At 37.1% G+C, this 15,332-nt stretch overlaps 2 protein-coding genes across 5 annotated transcripts; one reads left to right on the top strand and one right to left on the bottom strand.

The window, feature by feature from the left end:
• The first annotated feature begins 5,559 nt into the window (after nt 1–5,559).
• On the top strand, nt 5,560–10,171 carry LOC126594072 (transcription factor PIF3-like). Of its 3 annotated transcripts, none has more exons than XR_007613133.1 (9): nt 5,560–6,474; nt 6,613–7,849; nt 7,928–8,029; nt 8,150–8,215; nt 8,557–8,622; nt 8,727–9,248; nt 9,549–9,673; nt 9,781–9,876; nt 9,968–10,171. XR_007613133.1 is itself a non-coding variant. In XM_050260272.1 (9 exons), the coding sequence occupies exons 2-8, from the start codon at nt 6,416–6,418 to the stop codon at nt 9,639–9,641; spliced, it is 2,145 nt and encodes a 714-aa protein (XP_050116229.1). In that variant the 5' UTR covers nt 5,560–5,730; nt 6,388–6,415; the 3' UTR covers nt 9,642–9,673; nt 9,781–10,171. The 3 variants fall into 3 exon arrangements, 2 of the variants coding, with proteins under 2 accessions (XP_050116229.1, XP_050116228.1); XM_050260272.1 differs by having other exon boundaries at nt 5,560–5,730; nt 6,388–6,474; nt 9,781–10,171; XM_050260271.1 differs by having other exon boundaries at nt 9,781–10,171.
• Nucleotides 10,172–10,999: 828 nt separating this feature from the next.
• Nucleotides 11,000–14,660, bottom strand: LOC126594071 (uncharacterized). 2 transcript variants are annotated; one of them, XM_050260270.1, is made up of 3 exons: nt 14,342–14,660; nt 13,187–13,834; nt 11,000–13,027 (listed from the first exon to the last, which is right to left on the bottom strand). In XM_050260270.1, the coding sequence occupies exons 1-3, from the start codon at nt 14,387–14,389 to the stop codon at nt 11,264–11,266; spliced, it is 2,460 nt and encodes an 819-aa protein (XP_050116227.1). In that variant the 5' UTR covers nt 14,390–14,660; the 3' UTR covers nt 11,000–11,263. The 2 variants fall into 2 exon arrangements, with proteins under 2 accessions (XP_050116227.1, XP_050116226.1); XM_050260269.1 differs by having other exon boundaries at nt 11,000–13,834.
• Between the last annotated feature and the right edge of the window lie 672 nt (nt 14,661–15,332).

Here is a 15,332-nt window from a genome sequence, read left to right as displayed (position 1 = left end):
AGAGATGTTACAAATTCTTGGATCAAAAGGCAAATTATGCCCATCATATATTTTTGCACGAGCTCTCCTTGACATATTTGGATCATCTTGGTCGTTATCAGACTCTCCATCAATATAGCCATCTTGCTCACCCTCCACAATCATGTTGTGTAATATGATGCACGACATCATGATGGAGTTCAATTTATCTCGACTCCACCCTCTTGCTGATTCCTTAATGACCTTTCACCATGCTTGTAGAATACCGAAAGCTCTCTCAACATCTTTCCGTTATACCTCTTGTTGTAAGGTAAGCCACCTTTGGGCATCATCCATAGGGTTTGCAATTACTTGGACAAGTGTCGCCCACTTTGGGTAGATGTCATCTGCTAAGTAATACCCCATATTGTACTGATGCCCATTGATGTAGTAGTCAAGTTGAGGTTATTGAAAAAGGGTGAGTGCCCAAGAATTGTAATGTCATTTTGGGATTCTTGGACTCCAAAGAAAGCATGTCAGATCCATGTGTCAAATGAGGCAACCGCCTCTAACACAATAATTGGCTTTCTCGATCTTTCGCTAAAGCCTCATTGCCATCAGGTGGGACAATTCTTCCACTGCCAATGCATGCAACCTAGTGACCATATCATGCCCGAAAAGCCACGATCTTCAGCTTTGCAAATAAGCCAATCCATATCTGCTTGATTTGGTTCACGGAGGTACTCCTCCAAGCTGAACAACTGTGTGACAGAATTCAACAAGATTATCAAGGCGTGTAGACTTAGAGATACCATATGTATCATGCATCGCATCAGCTGGGGAGGCATAGGCTAGCATTCGAAGTGCAATAGTAACCTTCTGATGAGGTGACAAACCAGGACGACCTGCTCTGTCTAATTTCTGTTGAAAGTATGGATTGACATGTTGGATATCATGAAGTAAACGCTTGAAGACATGACGCCTCATCTTGAAGCGACATCTAAAATCTTTTTCAGTGTACACCGAGTTGGGGTTGAAGTAGTTGTTCATCAGAGTGTCATGTGACATCTCTCTATTTTATGGCTTGTAATCGTGACCAGTAACAAAGCCACCTCATTGAGGTTGTTCTTCAGTTGCCTCACACCCCCAGCCATGGTTGCCATATATGATATGTTGCGCCATGCTTCATCTTCTTCATTAGACTCTTCATCTACTTGTCTCATATGCACCCATTTATCTTCCAATTCAAAATTGGATGAGGACCCAAAGTCGGAATCCAAAAAGGATCCAAAGTTAGAATTCATTGCAAACTTGAATTGAAAGAGATATTGGCGAAGGTAAAGCTGAAGGTGTGTGAATTATAGCCCAATATCCACCCTATTTATGGACATTGGAAACTGAAGATAAGAAATGCCATGCAAATAAAAACCCTATCTAAAATTCCCACAACCAATTACATCTCGACACATTGCACTCAAAATATTATTAAAAAAATTGAGATTATATATCGATAAGAAATCTGGAGAGTTACTCACATATCGACACATGGCACTCGAAATCCGAGATGTAAAATTATTGAGATTCCATATTGACAAGAAATCTGCAAAGTTACTCACATATCGACATGTGGCACTCGAAATCCGAGACGTAAAGTTATTGAGATTCCATATCAACAAGAAATATGCAAAGTTACTCACATATCGACAAGTGACACTCGAAATCTGAGACGTAAAATTATTGAGATTTCATCTCGAAAAATTATTGACATTCCATCTCGAAAAATTATTGAGGTAGTTTAATTTAAGTAACCATATTAATTCAATTAAAATAATAAATTATGTTTGGCCTATGACCCCCTTGGTTGGAAATGGTGGGCGAAATGGGTTCAGGCGGCAGAGTCATACATGGGAAGGGAGGGGAGAGAGGGGAGAGAGGAAGGAGAGGAAGGGAAGAAGGGCTAGAAAGAGAAAGGAAGAAGCTGCCACATGCCCCCATCCATAGCTAGAGACCGACAACAACGGAGGTAGCGAGCTAGGGTTTTCTTAGAAGGGGAGAGAGAGATGGCTCGGGAGGGAAAACTATTCTTTTTTGTTGTTGCCTAGAGTTTTAATTTTTAAGTTTTCTTTTTTGTTGAGGAAGTGAGTTGATTATTACTTTCATGTTGCTTGTGAAATCCATAAAGTGAACGATATACGCAATTGTTTCTATCGTAGACTCATATTAATTTTATAGATTTTAGTAACTTTACTTCTAGATTGTCCTTCACCTTGTTAAACTTCTATTATACGTTTTTAACTTTGCAATTTGGCCAGGTCCTACCAATATCCAAAAGAGTATAAAGTTTGAGATTTGGATGTCCCCTAATTGCTGGCTTTTATTAAACACCATGCATGAGCATAAAATGGCTATCATGTCCTTGGTATAAATCCTCATGCTTCAATAAATTACAGGTTCGCCATTTTGTTTGCCTTAATCAAGGGAAGCACAATAAAACTGTATCTTTCGATTGTGATAGATCTACTCGATGGAACTGCAAGGTGATTTTTCAAAAGCAATTCGACTCGTTGCTTTGGATAATGCGCTCTAAATCTCAACCCTGTTTGTTTTTTTCTTTTTCCCTAGTAACTTTTTTATACCATAGATCGATGTTTTGGCTTGTGTTTTTTTTTTTAACCTGCACAGTACAAATTGTTCAATGCGCTCGAAACACAAAACGGTATATCATATGTTATTATATGATTGAAAGAAATTTAATACGAGCAGAAAATTAAATGTCATTTTACAATTAAAAAGAAAAAAACTTTCATCCAATTATATAATAAAATATGATTTACAACTTTGTATTTTAAGTACATTGAAAAATTTCTTCCTAAACATAATGATTCACTTTAGTGATTCACACGATGATGAATGTAAACTGTAAATTACTTTTTGCGTGGTTCCCAAACCGCATTCTCCTCTTTCATAATATCATCAAATCTTACACAATAGTAAGAGGATCGAAACAAACAAAAAGTCTAAAATATTTTATTCAAGTAAACTTTAATTAATCATCTAAAAGGCAGCTTATTTATGTAATTAATAAAGGTTGTAAATTAAAGGAATAAAAGTCTCTCCAAAAATGAAGGGGAAGAAGACTTTTTTAAGCTCGTTAATCGCAGCCTCGGGCAAGTCAATGGATTATTTGTGCCTTAATCCATAACTTTCAAATCTAATGTGATTATTTAAGTTGAAATTTGAAAAAGGGACACCAGCCAACAAAATCTAACGATGAAACACCAAAGAGTTTGTTAAGTGGTTAGGAATGAATTTCAGGTTCGTATTCTACATGATACGTTCAAAATTTAATTATTAGTATTAATGAATCACACGATAGTTGTCATGAAAAAACTGATATGCCCATGTGAGTTTCACAATCCTCGAAAACATGTAGTAACGAAATCACTTGCTAGTCTCATTTTGCCAAAAAGAAAAGAAAAACAAAATATAATGATCGATGTATATTAGCGCATATATACGATAATGATGTTGTCGTTTTACATTATAAAATCCAAACATAAAGTCCACAACTACAACCCAATTCCACATCCAAATTTATAAGATAAGGTATACAAATATCAAAGGATAATATGCTCTATTCGAATACAGAGAATAAGTACATCAAATTTTGGATTTCAAAAGCACTTGAAGTGCTTTCTGTAAGAAGCACATAACTTGAAAGCACTTTAGTGTTTTTTTCTAAATTCACTTGCATTCTTACTAAAGATTGATTTTAAAACTATTTTTATCGAAAACGTTTTGATCCATTTTAAAATCTACTTTCAAAAAGGTACTTCTAATTCAAGTGAGGGAATACTAAAAGTGAGTCAAAGAGCTTGATTTTAACTAAAGTATGGGCACAATAAGTTCGTTTGATGTACGACTCTCTAGTTTACCTCTTTGTCCTCCCATCTCTAGAACGTTATGTTTCCTTAAAACGAAAAATCAATAAATGCATACCAAGTACACACAACACTTAAGTCATTAACCATAGAGTTATCATGATGTTTCATCTTTTTATTAACACCTTGTTTTACCTCACCTAGTCGAGATTTTTTTTTTCTTTACCTGCAAAATTAAACAAGTGTATCACATTCATAATCATGTATTGCTTACCTGCTACAACAAATGCGAGACACATAATTTATATAACGGTTGCAAGAAAATTTTTCTTTGCCGAATCACCCGCACCTTCTATAATTCTATTAATAGTAATATAGTTTATAGTGACAAATTTTAAGCATCCCCTCTAATTAATTACATTGTGTCATGGACCATAAAACAAAATGTTTAGGTTCATGCGTTTTCGTAGTAAATGTGTCTATGTTTATGTAAACAAGACATTATAAAAACTAAATACTTGGTTTTGATCATCTAAGTCAAAACAGCACCATGTTTTGGCAGCAACTATTGAGATCATGATCAGATTTGGTAAAAGCAAGTTGAAAACAAGAGTATGGCTTAGTGGTGGCAGCTATCATCACCATCAACTATGACTTAAAAAAGAAAGATATTTAATGCTAGGATTAGAGTTTGGTAAATTGATTAAGAAAATTACAGACTACTTCATGCACAAGTCTCTTTTGTTAAACATCATATTGAATAAGTTTAACGAAAACAACGAACATGCTTAAATAAGGGTGTGTGTGAAAATCACCTCTTATGTGTGAATCTGCAATTTACAGATAAAGATGAATAACGTAGACTAAAGGGAGCCAAACATGGTTCATTATTTCATTAAGAGCATTTCCAATAGTTTTGTTAAATTTTTGCTAGTTTAGCTAGTGAACAATGTTAAAAAATTGCTTTAACTAGTTTCTTTAACATTTCATCTCAACAGCCTCTAATTCAGCAAACTTCGAGCATTTCATAATCAATCATTATAAAAAGAAAAACTCATCCCATTCATTTCCAAAAACCACCCTCTCTTCCTTTTTTCCATCGCTTACAGGTCCAACTGGAGTTTTTTTTTTTTTTAATTTTTTTGATGTTTAACTTCTGAGCAGTTGCTTTATAAATTTAGAGAGTAACGGTTTATTTTGTTATAATAGAGACTTTTATAAAGTTTGTTGGAGATGTTCTAAGTACTATGTTCAAGTAGTATCATCGTGATATATTAAAAATACAAAAAAAAGCATTTACACATCTCTTTTTATCTTTGACTTTTAATTGAATTAATAAGAAAAAAAAAATACGAAAAGGAACTGATGTGTGTAAGAAAATTTGAAAATGAGTGTGCGGTAATCATTTTATAAAATTCAAAGGTAAATAGTGTAGAATTACTTCCAACAACATTGATACTATCTCTAACTTGGTAATTACTAGATACATGATTTGTCAGATGTAGAGTTTTATCACAAAAAAATCTCAATTTTAATTAGAGTGAGATCATAATATTTAAAGTATTACTTATGTTTTACTACTAATAGGATTCAACAAAAAGTTTAAGCCTTTTAAGGCATGATAATAAGATTTTATTTTATATTTTTTTGTTAAAAAATGATAAGAAGATTGACTATGTGCATTTTAAGGGTAATAAATTCGAAGGGGGGAAGGGCTTCAAGCTTTTAACCTTTGGTAGTTGAAAGCTGGAACTCTTACCCCTCTTTCTCTCTCTGTCTCACTAACTCTGCATTGGTCCCCCTGCAAATCTGCTAGCCTTTCGCCGTCTTCTACGTCCACTTGGATTCTCTCTCCCTCTGTGAAATCATGGGTTCTCTTTGTTCGAGCTCAGTTACTAATTCTTGAGACTTTATCTGATTTACCTTCTGAATTGGTGTAATTTGACTAATCCAAGAAACTTTGGTTTCCCCAAAACCACGTTTCTTGCTTTCCTTTTGGGAATGCTCTGTCCATGATTGTTTCTATCTGGGTTTTGGGTAGGTGAGGATTTTGCAAAGATTGCTGATTTGTTTAAGGAAATTTAAACTGTTTTCTGGGATCTTCGTTTAATGATAAAAAAATTGAAAAGAAGCAATTTTTTTAACCAAAGCAGCTTAATTTAGAGGGTTTTTAGGGATCTTTGGAAGCCATTAAAGAATTACTTTGACTGCTCACTTTTTTTAAATATAAAGTTTGCATATTTTATTTTACTTGCTGATTGAGACTTCAGTATTTAAAGTAAGATTTTATTCTGTAAAATATATAACTCTGAGGAATATATAAATTTATTTATTTTTCACTATAAGTTGAACTGGGATTGTTTTATAGTGGGGTTTTTGGTTGGGAGTTCACGTCTTCAATCACTCCTGTCTTTGGCATTCTATATATACACCTATATGTATTTATTTCTGGTGCTTTGAACTCAGCACTAATGACTCGTTTACTAATCCGTTGTCGAAATCTTTAAGATCAATATGTTTGTGTTCATGAAGCTTTGTGCCATTTCAGAATAACAGCGATTTTCCAGCTCATTACAATGCCTTTGTCCGAGCTTTATCGGATGGCCGGAAGGGTTGATTCAAATCAAGATTTTGAGTAAGTTTCTGTTCCTAAATTTTACATCTTTGCAGTTTTGCTCCTTTTGATTAATGCCATTGAATGGTGTTGTGTTTTGAGTGTTTTCCCATTTAACATTTGAACATTTTGTGAATTTGTTGTGGGATTTTAATGCAGAAATGATTTTCTTGAGTTGGTATGGGAAAATGGTCAGGTTATGATGCAGGGTCAGTCCAGTAGAACTAGGAAGAATCCGTCTTTTAATAGCTTACCGTCTTTTAACAACCCAAAAAATCGAGATAGAGATGTAGGAAATGGCAACATTGGGAAGACAGGAAAATTTGGGTCTGTGTTGGATTCTGGATTGGATGAAATTCCGTTGTCAGTGCCATCTTCTGAGATGGGTTTGAGTGAGGATGATGACATGTTGCCTTGGTTGAATTATTCCATTGATGAGCCTTTACATCATGAGTACTGCCATGATTTTTTGCCTGAATTTTCTAGTGCAACTGCAAATGAGGCTTCCACCAATCACAATCTTGCCTCGATCGATAAGAGGAGTAGTTCTAGTCAGGTGTTTAGGGATTCCAATTCCAATTCTGCACATGAAGGTGCTTGTTTGCAACAAAGGAATGTGGGAAAGGTTCCTTTGAATGGTGGTGCTGATGCTAGCAGACCTAGATCTGGTGCTACTCAGTTGTACTCATTATCATCGCAGCGATCCCAAGCGTCGTTTCCATCTTTTAGATCAAGGGTTTCGGATACTGCTGGTGATAATACGAGTAGTGCCACTCATCGTGGTGTTGGCAAGAATTCAACTCAGATTTCATCTGCAGGCGGGTCTCCTGTAATGAAGATACTGAGGCCAGATCCAGTAACGCCTAGTAATAATAATCCATCCATAGTGAACTTTTCCCATTTTTCACGACCAGCTGCTCTTGCGAAGGCTAATGTTCAGACCAACGGTGTGATGGCTGGCTCAGGTTCATCAAGCATGATAAGGATTGCAAATAAGGACAAGTTTTCAGCTGCAACTAGTAACAATCTGCCCGAGTCAATGCCAATTGATTCAAGCAGTAGTGCACAAAAGGAGTCAAATTCACAATGCCAACAGATTCTAGTGAGATCCAGTGTTGAATTGAAACCAACAGAAGCCAAGCCTCTTGAGGAACCATGTACTGCTAAGCAGTCTGAGGGAACATGCCAAGAGGAAACCTCTAAGGATGACATAAATTCCAATCATATTCCTTGTGAAAGTGCAGTTAGGGTATCTCCGAATGGTGAAAAAACTGTGGAGCCAGTTGTTGCTTCTTCTGTTTGCTCAGGCAATAGTGTGGAGAGAGGTTCAGATGACCCAACACAAGCTTTGAAGAGAAAATTTCGTGAGACTGATGAGTCTGAATGCCATAGTGATGTAAGTTGAAACCTTGGTATTCAATATTTCTTGGAGTTCCCTTTCCTGCATAAATTAAGGACACCTCCTCCTGTGCAGGATGTAGAGGAAGAATACATGGGTGTGAAGAAAGGAGATCATGCTCGAGGCATGGGTTCCAAGAGAAGCAGAGCAGCAGAAGTGCATAATTTATCGGAAAGGGTGAGCAAAACCAATCATTGATACTATTTATAACAGGGAATGTGTTAGTTCCTTTGCAATATGCTGTTTGTAAACTCTTAAGATCATTAAACTGTGCTCATTCTGGATTTCTCTGAACAGAGGCGAAGGGACAGAATCAATGAGAAGATGCGTGCGCTACAGGAACTCATACCCAATTGCAATAAGGTTGGTTTTTATTCTTTTAAATGTTAACTTTTTTCGTCTTTCTGGACAGTTGCTTGTGATGTTTGGTGGACTTCAGAAGTTTTACAATTTAGTGTTAAATCAAAGATCTAATTTAAAAACTTCTGGAGTGAAAGCAATTTAAACAGTATTCATGTCTAGGGAAGTCTATTGATTAAATCTGAAATGCATCTCCACAATATTTCGAACTTAACTTTTGTTTGAAACTTGGTTGCTTATTATAATAGATATATCTGATAATTATGGAAGTTTAAACGTCACCTACTATTGGTTGATATGTTCTGTAATTTGGCTATCCTGACATTTTCGTTATGACATATAAGGTGGACAAAGCTTCAATGCTCGATGAGGCTATTGAGTATTTGAAGACGCTTCAACTCCAAGTACAGGTAAACATAATCTTTATCACTCCTTAACTCAGTCAACTTTCGATGTAGTGTCCAACAAACTGAATGTTCTAGTATAACACAATATTATTTCAATACCTATGCAGATGATGTCAATGGGGGCTGGTATGTATATGCCACCAATGATGTTACCACCAGGAATGCAACACATGCATGGACCCTGTATGGCTCATTTCTCGCCCATGGGTGTTGGAATGGGAATGGGAATGGGATTAGGCATGGGTTTTGGGATGGGTATGCCCGACATGAATGGTGCATCTTCTAGTTACCCTATGCTTCAGGTGCCCCCCATGCAAGGAGCACATTTCCCCGGTTCACATATGGCAGGGCACACCGCCTTCAATGGGATGATGGGATCTAACCTTCAGATGTTTGGGCTTCCTAGTCAAGGAGTTCCAGTGCCGATGCAACGTGCCCCCTTAGCTCCCTCATCGGCAGGTCCCTTTGTGAAGTCATCTGCAGGACTAAATGCAGGCAGTTCAGGAGGACCTGTGGAAAATGTGGAATCAGCTCCAGTTTCTGGTTCAAAGGATTCGGTTCAGAACATGAACTCACAAGCGATGCAAAACAGCAATGCCAATAGCTCTATGAATCAAACATCTAGTCAGGTTCGTGTATGTACTTTGAAGTTGATTCTTGTTGAAAGAACATATGAATATTAGTTGTGGAGTTTTGTTGTTTAATTGATGCTTTATATCCTGGGGTTCTTTGTTAGTGTTTACGTTTGGGCATCCAACCCAAATCGATTAACAATGGGTGAAAAACCCCAGGATTTTGTGCAAGTGTGTGCATCTCCAACAGCTAAACAATTATGATATTGCAAGATGATATGATAATTCTTTAGAACCTTGGATTGTTGCGTTATCTTTGTGCCTAAATCAAGTGTTGTTGTTCTTTGGTGTCACCAGGGCCAAGCAACTAATGAGGGATTTGGACAGTCTGCATTGGTGCGAAATAATGTTCAAGTGACGGATGTTAACAACAGCAGAGCTAACGGATAACAGAAACGACGTTGTGTTTAGCCGAGCAGCTAGTGAGTGTATAAAGGCATTCTCCACAAATTTATACATCCACATACACAACAAAGTAATATTTCAATTTTGAAAGAAATTTGAACTTCATCTCCACTTGTATATTCAGGTTTCGGTTAACAAGCAGTTGTATCTGTCGTTGGAGGAGAGAAATCCATGTTGCAGCATCCTGAGATTGGACCTTTTTTGCTTGCTTCTGATCTGGGTAGATGCATTTTACAAGTACACAAAAAAGTATGACCGAGTCGAAGAGTTTGATTGAACCTTGGTAATAACCATCTGAATTCTAATTTCAGGAGAGTGCAATTACATGTTGCACAGGATTAGGTACCTTGAGAAGACTTTGAAGTCCCTTCTACCATTTGTACATTCACTTTGTAGCCGGTGAGGTAACGCGATGCAAACGAGTTGAGAAGATACCGGGCATATGTATTAAATGTGTGTTTTGGACATATTATAACAATTCTTTGAATTCATGAAATGATAGTAATGTCTGAATACATCTGTTGTACTCTCTATCTTTCTCTGAAGCAATCTATTAAAAGCGTGAGGCGTCCGAGGGATAGCCCGGTCTAGGCGTGAGGCGAAGTCTCACGAGACTTAAATTTTTTAATATATACTCTAAGTGTATACATATATTATATTAAAAAAATATTATTAATTAACAATCATCTGTTATAAATATATATATATATATATATATATATATATAATAGAAGATGAAAAGCACAATGAGCACACATATAATAATGCAAGCAAACATATAAAAAAAATAAAAATCAGAAAAAAAAAAAAGCAGAGAGACGATAGCGCAAGGAAGAGGTATGAGGTAGTTAAAACCTACCAAAAATTTGGGTTTGGGAGTATTAAAATAAAAAATAAATAAAAAAAACCCTGAGGTGCCCTTAGGCGGCCGCTACGACACCTTCCGCCCACTCCCTCAAAACAGAGACGGCAACCCTCACGCCCAGCCTCAGAGGACGCCTAGGCGCGCCTTGAGACGAGCCTTTTAAAACATTGCTCTGAAGCCATTTTGATGAAATATGATACGATCGGTTTCTTTTATGTCCTGAATTTCCTTAGTAATGAGAAATGTAAGTACTTCGAAAGATAACATGAAGAATGTTTGTCGAAAATCTCGGGTTTCAAGTTTCCATGTTCAGTTTTCTTGTTCCCAGTGGTTATATGCAAACCTGCGGTTTTGCTGTTTTCAGCTCTCAAGCAATTCTTCATAAAACTTGATCTCTTGGTATGCAATGCCTACTTTCCTTTCAACCGAAATGCACAACGATCGGAAAAATTAAGCGGTCTGATGAAAAAACTGATGATTGCAACTTCAACATAAATCTGCATTTCATATTCACACTAAAATAACGTCTTTTCCGACGAAAACTGGCAACAATCAAGCCCCCAAAACACAAACAGTAATTACTAATTACAAACGAAATCACCAGCATCAGAAGGGGAATAAAACTAACAGTATACACACCACGTCACGCTATTGAGTATGGCAGAGCTTATAAATCTTCTATATGCACACATCCTTTTAACATCAAACACAAGCCAAGATTGCAAACTAATAATCCATCTCGTTATTTAACTTTGATATCCTCCTTTGTTCCGATAGCAGGATTTTTCGAGCTTGGAGATTTCCCACCTATGATAGCCTTCTTCGCCTTCACCAGTGAATGTTTTACCTTTGACAGAAGGTTATTCGACTGTTTCTGAGAGGACTTAGCTGGAACTTCCTTTGGCAGGTCCTCAGGGGGTTTTGCTTGATCACCATCCTTGGTGGGAGGAGGCTCTAAGTTCTGGTCAGGTTTCGCAACTTCGTCCTTAATTTTCTCCAATCTATCAGCATCTGTTTTAACAGTTTCCTCTCCTTTCACTTCTGATTCATCAACTTCAACAGCTGTACTTACTTCGTCTGGCTTCTCCTCCGCACTCTTATCTGTCTTGGTTTCAACATCAGATGGAGTCGCATTTTGTATCTTTTCTGCTGCTTCAGTTTCCACCGCAGGTTCAGCATCTTTTGCAGCTCCCTCAAATGATTTTTCTATAAATTCAGAGGGAGAAGTAATAGAGTTCTTGACATCCTCTTCAAGTACAGTTTTGTTTTGGTCGTCTTCAAATTTCACATTCTTTGTTTCATTCTCTTCTGCAGGCTTTTCTGTTTCCACCACTGCCTCTTCTGCTACCTTCTCAACCACATCGATTGGTTGAGTTGAATCCTCAACTTTTTCATTTCTCTTTTCGTTCTCTTCAATTCCGCCATTCTTAGCCACCATCTCTTGTTCTCCACTTTCTACCTTCACTACCGCCTCCTCTGCTAGCTTCTCAACCACATCAGAGCTGTCTAATTCTTTCTTTTTACTCTCCTCAATTGGCAGAGCTGGATCCTCAGCTATCACATTCCTCTCTTCATTATCTTCAGCTTTGACATCCTTTGCCACATTCTCTTCTCCAAAATTTTCCAACTTCACTACATCCTCGTCTACTAGCTTCTCAATCAAATCACCTCCATTTAATTCTTTCCTTTGTTCCTCTATGATTGGTTGAATTGAATCCTCAGTTACCAAATCTCTCTTTCCATCCGCTACAGTCTCCACCTTCTTTTCTCCAACCTTTTCCAGTTCCACAGCTGCCTCGTCCTCTAGCTTCTCAACCACATCAACCCCACTTGATTCCTTATTTTCGTCTTCTTTAATTATTTGAGTTGAATCCAAAGGAATCATATTGCTCTTCTCATTCTCTTTGGTTTCCACACTCTCTTCCCCGACCTTTTCAGTCTCCACAGCTGGCTCTTCTGCTAGCTTCTCAACCACATCAACTGCACTTATTTCTTTCTTTTCGTCCTCAGTAGCTAACTTTTCTGTGACATCAGGTAGAGAAGCATCCCCTTCAATTTGAGCTTCTCGACTAAGCGAAGCCTCCTCAAGATTTTCAATTCGACTAGGCTTGTTATCTTCATCATTTTTTTCTTCTTCCACGACTGTTGAATTTTCAACCTTATCAACTGAAGATCCTTCCTCTTTCACTTTTTTAACCTCCACACTTTCCACAAGCCCAACTTCATCATGTTTCTTTTCTTGTTCCACAAGTTTGGGCTGTTCTGGTTTTTCCTCCACAGCTAGACTAGGTGCGTCCTTTGTTTCAGTTTTCCCTTCCTCCAAGACTCTGGTAGGCTCAGCTTTTACAGCTATCGAGCCTTCATCTTTCACTGTCTCATCCTGCACAATCTCTTCAGGCTCTACTTGCTCAGGTTCTTCTAGTTTGTCCTTCACTTCAAAAAACTCCGGTTCTGAGTCTTTAATCTTTTCTAGGACTGGTGCTATGGATCCTTCGTCCGAAGTGACCTCCAATGGCTCCTCTGGTTTCTCAATGGCTTCAACTGATGATAGAGGAGCATCAACTATCTTCGGTTCTTCTAGTTTGTACCTTACGTCAAAAAACTCTGGTTTTGAGTCTTTAATCTTTTCTAGGACTGGTGCTATGGATCCTTCATCCGAAGTGACCTCCAATGGCTCCTCTGGTTTCTCAATGGCTTCAACTGATGATAGAGGAGCATCAACTATCTTCGGTTCCTCCACTTTCCCTACTTCAATGCTATCTAGGGATGGTTCTTTCGGTGCTTCTCTCACTACAGACTCAACTACACTTTGAACCTCTGCCGGGATCTCAACATCATCAGCCACTTGCTTTGGAATATTGAGTGTTTCTGAATCAGGAATGGATTCATTTTCCGCCTTTGTTTCTTCTACGAGCGGAACATCTGGCACAGGAGTACCAACAATCTTTGGTTGCTCCACCTGACCTATTTCAATGCTATCTGTGGCCACTTCTTTGGGCAGTTCTCTTTCTACAGACTCAATTGCACTCTGAACCTCTATCGGGCTCTCAACAGCATCAACCACATGCTTTGGGATATCGAGTGTTTTTGAATCAGGAACGGCTTCATTTTCCAATTTTGTTTCTTCTACAAGCGGAACATCTTGCGCGGGAGCATCAGCAGCCTTCTCAGCCTCAACTGCCGGAGGCTCGGATGGTGTTGCTAGACCCTCTAAATCCTCAGTTTTGTGCGCTTCTTCTCCATTTTCTTTGGTTAAAGAAACACCATCTTGTTCGATAGCCTTTTCTCCTTCAATGATCTTCTTCTCAACTTGCTGCAATGGTTAAGAATGATCAGAGGGAAAATAAATGCACAGTGAAATAAACTTGCTTTCAATCTCTTTTAAAATATCTTAGATCTCTTGATGTCCAATTCAAATCAGAAAACACCAGATATGTGCACAACTTCAAAACAACCAATATGTAATATATATATACACACACACACACACACACACACACATATATATCTGTGTGTGTGTGTGTATCACTTGTTGAAGATCGTACACACATACCACCCTTCATCTACATCATCAGATTATTCATGATACGGATATATTTTCAAAACCCTATATCGAAAGTTACATACAGTACATCTGATACCCTATATATTCTTACTATCTTATCTGATAATTAAGTTTTTGATTAATTAAACAGAAAAAAGAATTACAATTAATTTAAGCATAATATCACAAGTTAAAACAACACGTAAACTTTGGACCATCCGAATAAACTAAAGCTAATCACTTAATTATCACAGTAAAAAAACTGAAGAAACTAACCTCATCAGTGGTAGGAATTTGAAGTGAGGCAACAGTTTCAGCAGCCATGAGAGTGATCAGATTCAGCAGCAAAAGCTAACACTTGTTCTTAGCAGTAGTAAGCGAAGATTTGGTTAAGTTCAAGTAAAAAAAGCAGAAGCAGAAGAAAAAGAAGAAAAGGAAGAAGGGGTTGGAAAGAACCCCAAAAGGAAAGCAGAAACACACTTTAGGGAAGCAGAAGAAGATGATGAACAGCTACCACAAACTGATGAAAAACAGGTTGTCAAATGGCAGGCCACACCACATGGTCTCCAGCAGCAATGATTAGGCTCGAAAACCACTTTGGTAATTTTTTGTTTATCCACACAAATATTGTTAGATAAATGGTGAGTGTGACAACAACTATAGGTTTTTATTCTTCTTTTATATCATGATATTGAAGAAAGTAAATCAAATTGAAAGTCTCGACTTCAAAATAATATTTTAAACCAACTGTAAATTCTTTGCGTGTGATAAAGGTAATGAGATGTGAAAGTCATCAAAGCCTTTTGATATTTAACGGTCTAAAAATTATTGAGTTAATCTTCTAAAAAATTATTGAGTTAATGTCGTTGGGGTCATGCCGACCATGCACAGCACAAATTAAAAAATCCCAAGAATCTGGTATGCACTTGGTGTACTTGTTTATATATATGTATGGAGAACTACTTGATGATATTATATTTTCTGTGAAAAATATTATATGTTTTTATTAATATTTTAGTAATTAAGACGTAATTTATGTTTAAACATTTTTTTAATCATGGAAAAGGACTTAAGAGAGATGTTCGGCTCTGTATTAAGTTCTACATGTTTTATACAAAATCTAACCGTTGTAAAAATCATGAGATTTTTATATGCAAGATTTAACTGTTGATTTTTGGACCACTTAGTAGTACATACCTGAAGGAAAAATTATTTAGAGAGACAAGGATTGAAAAGTCTTAGGATTTTGAACGAAAGTGATTGCAAA

Source organism: Malus sylvestris, chromosome 12 (genome assembly GCF_916048215.2).
Source record: "Malus sylvestris chromosome 12, drMalSylv7.2, whole genome shotgun sequence".
NCBI lineage: Eukaryota > Viridiplantae > Streptophyta > Magnoliopsida > Rosales > Rosaceae > Malus > Malus sylvestris.
This window is presented reverse-complemented; position numbering and strand designations above follow the sequence as displayed.

Coding starts and splice junctions, on each gene's coding strand:
- LOC126594072 (XM_050260272.1), top strand. CDS start 6,416: ATGCCTTTGTCCGAGCTTTATCGGATGGCCGGAAGGGTTGATTCAAAT. Junction 7,850..7,927: donor AGTCTGAATGCCATAGTGAT/GTAAGTTGAAAC, acceptor CCTCCTGTGCAG/GATGTAGAGGAAGAATACAT. Junction 9,249..9,548: donor TGAATCAAACATCTAGTCAG/GTTCGTGTATGT, acceptor TGGTGTCACCAG/GGCCAAGCAACTAATGAGGG.
- LOC126594071 (XM_050260269.1), bottom strand. CDS start 14,389: ATGGCTGCTGAAACTGTTGCCTCACTTCAAATTCCTACCACTGATGAG. Junction 13,835..14,341: donor AAATTCCTACCACTGATGAG/GTTAGTTTCTTC, acceptor TAACCATTGCAG/CAAGTTGAGAAGAAGATCAT.